The 7,112-nt window shown below is 38.9% G+C and overlaps 1 protein-coding gene across 1 annotated transcript; it reads right to left on the reverse strand.

Moving 5' to 3' along the window:
* Positions 1-1,633: 1,633 nt before the first annotated feature.
* LOC115419372 (taste receptor type 1 member 3-like) lies at positions 1,634-5,434 on the reverse strand. The gene is made up of 8 exons (XM_030134100.1): positions 5,182-5,434; positions 4,770-5,070; positions 4,096-4,452; positions 3,599-4,015; positions 3,316-3,519; positions 3,061-3,181; positions 2,551-2,921; positions 1,634-2,456 (listed from the first exon to the last, which is right to left on the reverse strand). The coding sequence occupies exons 1-8, from the start codon at positions 5,382-5,384 to the stop codon at positions 1,848-1,850; spliced, it is 2,583 nt and encodes an 860-aa protein (XP_029989960.1). The 5' UTR covers positions 5,385-5,434; the 3' UTR covers positions 1,634-1,847.
* Between the last annotated feature and the right edge of the window lie 1,678 nt (positions 5,435-7,112).

The raw sequence follows: 7,112 nt of genomic DNA on the forward strand, positions 1-7,112 counted from the left end.
TCCCCTTCATACCCTGATGACAACCAATTAATTAAATGCTCTCACACAAAAATAAAAAAAATTAGTTACCTGTGGAATGGACAGGACTGAAAAAACACCATCCAATCCTTTTAACTGGCCCATCGAAATGATTGAATGGTGATATGTCTATCAAACTCAACTGCAATTTGTCCCTCCCCCTTCTGCACGTACCCGTCTTCGTGCATGAATCGTGTGTTCTCAGAGGCTCAGAGCACTTGTACAGGAAATGAAGCCAGAGCCAGAGCTTGGCAATATTAGCTATATTAGGATGGAAAGTTCACCAGCAAACGGTTTTGTCAGGTTTGTCAGGTTGAAAATGGCTCTGTTCAACTGTGCATAGAACAACTGAAAGGGTTCTATCTGCACTCTTTTACTTTATTTTAATTGATTATTATTATTTATGTTTTATTGATTATGTTTTAATTGTAATTGTGTTTGTAACTTGTCTCTTTTCAATTTTTTGTAAAGCACTGTGAATTGCCCTGTGTATGAATTGTGCGATACAAATAAATTTGCCTTGCCTTACCTTAGTACCAGGTATAATATTGCTAAAAGTACACTTACTTCTCTAAAAGATTTTAAGTTGTTCATATTTGTTCATGGTTGTTATTCACTTTTTTTTTTTTTTTTGAGATAGTTTGTAAATATAAATATTTTTATGTAATTTTAGTTTTTTACACTTAAACAAACAGAAAGATTTAGAGTTATGATGATGATGATTCTACTACGACTACTAGTATTACAGGTGGGGATAAATGCAGAAGAATGGGAAGGGGGAGGAATGAGAGTGAATGGATTAAGAGGAAACCATGGAGGGTGGGGTTGACAGAAGATGGACAAGCAGTGCTAGATCGAATAAGCAGGTATAAGCAGGCCTCCCAGTGGATTAGAGGAGTAGTGAAGGCATTACTCCCAAACCACAGTTACCTCTGCCAAGGAGGTTATGTTTTCATTGGGGATTGTCTGTCTGTCTGTTGGCAAGATAACTCAAAAAGTTATTTTGATGACATTTTCAGGAAATGTTGATACTGGCACAAGGAAATGATTAAATTTTGGCTGGTGATCGGGGGGGGGGGGGGGGGGGGGGGGGGGGGGGGGTGATCTGCCTTGGCGGTCTGTGCTCTCTGAGTGCTTTTCTTGTTAATTTGGTTAACTTCATTAAGTTTCAGATTTTATAATGAGCCTATTAAAGCAGCATGTGCTATATTTACCACTGCCCTGCTGAGTGTTCAAGAAATACAGAAAAAAAATACTTCTTTCTGCTCCATCAAACCTTTATTGTTATCCAGGTGAACAACGTCCAAAAATACAACTCTCATAAAATGTATATTTAGCTCATTGCAGATTCCTTGTATAGTCAAAATATATAAAACCCAGTGACTATACTTTATAGCTGACACAAACATTATTTATATCTTGTGTTTTTGCATGTTTAGCCACAAGAAACTGGTAAAGGTATGAGACTAACAAACAAAACATGTAATGCCACAAATTTATTAGGTTACGTACTCTAAAATGCCACACATGCTGATACAGTTTTGATAAGGGGTAGCTACAACTACATCATGTACAGATATAGATACACATGGACTATTAATCCTCAAGAGGAAACTGAATGTTCATCAGCTGAAGAAAATAAAAGAAAGAAAGAAAAACCCCAACCAAATTTAAACAATAAATCTGTGAATTAATTACAGAATCTTCCATTAACTAAGGTGTTGAATGTAAGATATACAGCAATCAAAACATAATGAAAGTAGAGATATGGAAACAGTGCTACACATCATTAAATGTATACATACATGTAAATACAATCATTGGTGCCTTTATGTCCCTGTTGACTGTTCGGACTCTGTCTGAGGCTGTGGCTCTTCCTCAGGTGGTGTTGGAGGGACTCCCTCTAGAAATGTACAGAAATAATTTTCTGTGTTTAGCTCAGGTTTTCTCAAAATTAAGTAGCACTTTGGGAAATAATAGGCTGCCACCAGTCCCAAGTTGCTTGATAGGGAGAAAGAAACATACACAACAGACTCTAGTCTTTTGTCCTTCAGGCCTATATAAATGGGAATAAAGGTGACCCAAAACACACAGAAAATCAGAGAACAAAAAGTAATATCCCTGGCCAGGTTATACTGGTGAACAGGCTTTATAGCCATAAACGTACACATAAAAGACACAAGGGCCATGACACCATTGAAGCCTTGCATTAAAGCGAATCCAGTTAAGGGTTCCACAGGACATGTCAGAAATGTTCTTACAAAATTTATTTCCATTTCAGCTTTATACTCAGAGAGTGAAGGCACCTCCTGGACAAACCAGCCGATTATGCCGGCTTGCACACCACAGCAGGCCAGCACAAACAGCCAGCTCCCTGGACCTCTTAATGTTTGCAGATGAGAGGCAGTTTTCTGTGGGAACTCTGTCACTAAGAATATCTGTGCAAAAAAAGAGTCTTACAGTTAGATCACAAAGTGCACGCTACATGTGACTATCTTTTACAGCATTTGTGTTTTACTTGTTACTTCTCACCTGTACTGAGATAGATGTGATAATGGAGAGGGTCACTGTTTGAAAAATGGAGGTGAAAGGCAACTGGAGTCGACAGACCACATCCCCCGGCTGTCCCAGAAAAAACAGCAGACTGAGACATGCTCCCATTAGGCTGACAAGAGCCACAAAACTGAGGGATCCCCCAGAGGCACACACCAGAGGGGTCCCCCTGTGCTTAAAGAACAGAACACCCACTGACCCCTGACATATCAGCAGCACCACCCCAGCCAGTATCATTTCCAGAGACTCAGGTTTGTCCCAGGACAAGACGTCATAGGTGGGATCAGTACACTTAGTACTACGCTCCAGGGACCACTGGCCCTTAGGGCAGTCAGTACACTTTCTGTCCTCTGCAAGTAAAAAGAAGATATGGTTTGATCCACAAGAATACCATTTCCATTCCATCACCGTAGATCACCACAAATACAATAGAATAGAATAGAAATTTTACATTCAGAAATTGTATGGATGTATAGACAACATAAGTACCTTTTTTTGCCTGGTATGTGCCCGCTGTACAGTTTATACAATCAAAACAGCAGGAGTGGAAACCTTTGACTCGTCGCACTTGGCCTGGATCACATGCTGCTGAACAGGTTGACACAGGGACCTACACAGGTTGTGTTATTGCACTGGCATTTGTGAAACATCTTTTAAGGACTCTTACTTGAAATAGGTTTTGGTGAAATCAGAGTTTTGTTTTGTTTTTTTGCAAATCATGGTCAACTGGTTTGCTGATCTTACCTGTGAATTTTCTGTGTGCCATTTGAAGAGGGATGTATTGATGGACAGGCTTCCATTGGAGCTTCCAACTTCTGTGAAGTTTACATTTGTGCCATTCCAGATCCAATGAATCACATCGTATCCTATGCTTGGATTTCCATATCTGTCAAACTCTAAATGCGTTCCGTCTAAATCTATAGATGTATTCTTTAAAACCTGAGACAGCTGCAAATGAATATTTTGTTTCTTTTAGTAAATTTGATTTTCATATGGTCTGCACCCACATCCACAGTCGAAGTCTTACCTTCCAGGGATAGATCTTGTTCTTTCGGTCCCACTTACAGGTAGTTGAATCACAGTCCAGCATGTTGTGCAGTGCTTGTGCTACACTGTAGATGGCAGCATAGACCCTGAAAGCTGAGTGCTGCACTCTAGTACCTTCTATTACACTAATATTAGCAGGTGACAGGTTTGAACACTGTGGGCAGGGTGGATCAGGGTGGTCAGAATCTGGTGCTGGAGTGGGTGTCTTTGTCCTCTCTTCACTCAGCCTGCGAAAGAGCTCTTTTGTGTAAGGAGTGAGCAGATCCAGGGTCTGCGTCTTGGTTGTTATTCCAATGACCGTGCCAATCGTGTGGATATTTGGTAATGAAGTCACTCTGCTGCTTATGGCCCAACTTTCACTGGCAACCCACACACCAGTTAAATTCCTCTTGATGACCTGAAATAGAACGAATTCTACCAGTAGATCAAAATCAAATGTAATTAAATTTATTCTTTCAAATCTATTCCTTTACATACCTCTTTAAAAAAGACTTCAGCGATTTGTGATAGAGAAAAAACCACTACCACATTGACTTTGGTGTTTACAATACTGTTGAGGATGACTGTGATTGCTGGTTCAGGTTCAGTATAGACTGGAATCAGTCCCTGATAGGCCACACAGACTGACATGTTTTCTGCCACTTTAGAAAATTCCTGTACACCCTGTTGTCCATACTCCTCCTTACTTCCCACCACGGCCACCCATGTCCAGTTAAACTCCTTCATTAGAAGCGCCATGGTGTACACTTGCCATTTGTCAGTGGGCACTGTACGGAAGAATGATGGGTAGAGGACGTCGTCACTGAATTTGTCACTGGTGGCTCCATAACTAATCTGAAGAAAGAAAATCATGTCAGTTAAATTAAAAAATAAACAAGAACAGCACAAATACAATTCACACTGCAGTAAAGCAATTACTGAAAAAATGAGAGTAAGTAAAAGTTTTCTCAGACAGATCTGTATCTATATCTGTATAACAAGGAGTAATCATGTTTTACAGATAATATTGTGGATTTGCTCCTAAGAGTCTTGTGTGAAAATCATAATAGAAAAGATAGATTTAACTTTAAGACAAGTGATTTTTTTTTGAAAACACAACATCAACTGAAATAGTAGATGTGTCGGACAAATGTCAACTTTTTGAAACAAACCTGTGGCATGAGAAAGAATCCCAGGAGTTTTCCAATGACTGACACCATTTCTGAAGAATAAGGACCGATCACAGCTGATACACTGGTCTCAAAGTCTGTGTAATTACATTTCACAGACAAAACTCTGTTGGATTTTGCTGTAAGGAAGGAGATTGTCGGCCTCACAATAACTGCAGATTGTAAGCATGTGTTGTAGATTTCATAGCCCAACTTGATGCCTGGGAGAAATGATTTGTTTGCATTTATTTCTTCAATTGCGTACTTCATCACTATGGCCATTCCCAGCCCATAATCATTTAAACTGAGGGTCAACAGGCACAAAAACAAGGGGAAAGACCTGTTAGTCAGGTTAAATACACAATAATAATATTGAAGGTGAATTTTACTCAACAGAATTTTCGAAAATCCTCACCTTGCACAGCTGATGCTGTTAGGTTCTGTCCTATGGCTGTGGGCACTGGTGCGCAGGTTGATGGGAAAAAGCCCCCCAAGCATTATGTCTCCACGCAAATTGAAGAGATTGGTAGAAATGTTGTTGAACCATTGTGGTGGAGTCACACAGCAGCTTAGTCTAAACACACAGCATAAAACCAGCACACTGAAAGGTGAGGCCATGCTGCAGATACAACAGACACAGAGGCTCAAAGCAGGACACCAGTATTAGTACATCATCGAATGTGTCTGTTTTATGCAAACTCACCTGCAAACCCTATAAAGCCTTTGGCTCCTCCTGTTGCTATTTACCTGAATGTGTACTAACTGCAAATTTTCTATAATGGTGCCTATAATATTCACTCACATTTACATTTGTGGCTTCAATGGACATGAAGCATAGATATCAGTCTTTCATAAACTTCACAAAGATGCATTTTGCATTTGCCTCAGTTTTAAGTTTTGCATGTCCATTTCCATGCAGACTTGTCCATCTGTCTTGTTCATTGTCGTATGTCCTGCCAAGATATTTGCTTAAACCTCTATTAGACGCCTTTATACATTAGCCTTTATGCAAACATTAAAGTCTGTTCAGGGTTTCACTTTTGCCTTGCTACAGATTACACTGACTCATCCTTATTTATGGTTAGTCACCTGCATAATTTGGTCACAGAACCTGCAAAAGTACAAGCTTCCTTGTATCATTGATTTATTATTTCCTAAAACATCTTAGCTTCAGTTACATGAATTAGTTTTATGTACAAATAAACTAGAAAGGAGACATTTAGTAGGACAAGGAAGACAGATTCCATGAGCAGTTTATCAGTTCACATTTGATAAGGTCACTGACACTCAGGTCCACTCCACACTTGATTTACATATGTTTGGGATTGTGAGAGAAAACTGGAGCACCAAGTCAAAGAAAGAAATTACACTGGAGCGTTCATCTTTATTTCCTCCGCCAAGGAGGTTATGTTTTTGCCGGCGTTGGTTTGTCTGTCTGTCCGTGTGCAAGATAACTCAAAAAGTTATGGATGGATTTGGATGAAAATTTCAGGAAATGATACTGGCACAAGGAACAAATGATTAAATTTTGGTGTTGATCGGGGGGGGGGACACTGATCTGCCTTGGCGGAGGTTTGCGCTCTCCGAGTGCTTTTCTAATTAATATATTAAGCAGATTGTTTGCAGTGAAGGGTAAAAAAAAAGAAGAAAAAAGTCAGGTTACTACGGAAGCGTATTGCATTCACAAAAAAAAATAATTTCGGCTCTGTTTTTCTGAATTAATGAGATAATTATCTCATAATTACGAGAAAAAATAAGTTAAAAAAAAAAATCGGCGCTGTTTTTCTGAGTTTATGAGATACTGTTTCCTGAAAAAAAAAAAAAAGCTCTGTTTTTATGAGTTTATGAGATACTGTTTCCTGAAAAAAAAAAAAAAGCTCTGTTTTTATGAGTTTACGAGATACTGTTTTCTGGAAAAAAAAAAAAAAAAGCTCTGTTTTTATGAGTTTACGAGATACTGTTTTCCGAAAAAAAAAAAAAAAAGCTCTGTTTTTATGAGTTTACGAGATACTGTTTTCCGGAAAAAAAAAAAAAAAGCTCTGTTTTTATGAGTTTACGAGATACTGTTTTCCGGAAAAGAAAAAAAAAGCTCTGTTTTTATGAGTTTACGAGATACTGTTTTCCGAAAAAAAAAAAAAGCTCTGTTTTTATGAGTTTACGAGATACTGTTTTCCGGAAAAAAAAAAAAAGCTCTGTTTTTATGAGTTTACGAGATACTGTTTTCTGAAAAAAAATAAAATGTGTCTGTGTTTCTGTGTCAGTGGGACAGTGGTCCCTGGTCCAGGCAGGAGCTCCTTCTATCTGTGCTGCTGAAAGCCTCTCGGGGGAGCGTGAAGTTGTTTCCGT

The sequence above is a fragment of the Sphaeramia orbicularis genome, chromosome 5 (assembly GCF_902148855.1).
Source record: "Sphaeramia orbicularis chromosome 5, fSphaOr1.1, whole genome shotgun sequence".
In the NCBI taxonomy this organism is placed as follows: domain Eukaryota; kingdom Metazoa; phylum Chordata; class Actinopteri; order Kurtiformes; family Apogonidae; genus Sphaeramia; species Sphaeramia orbicularis.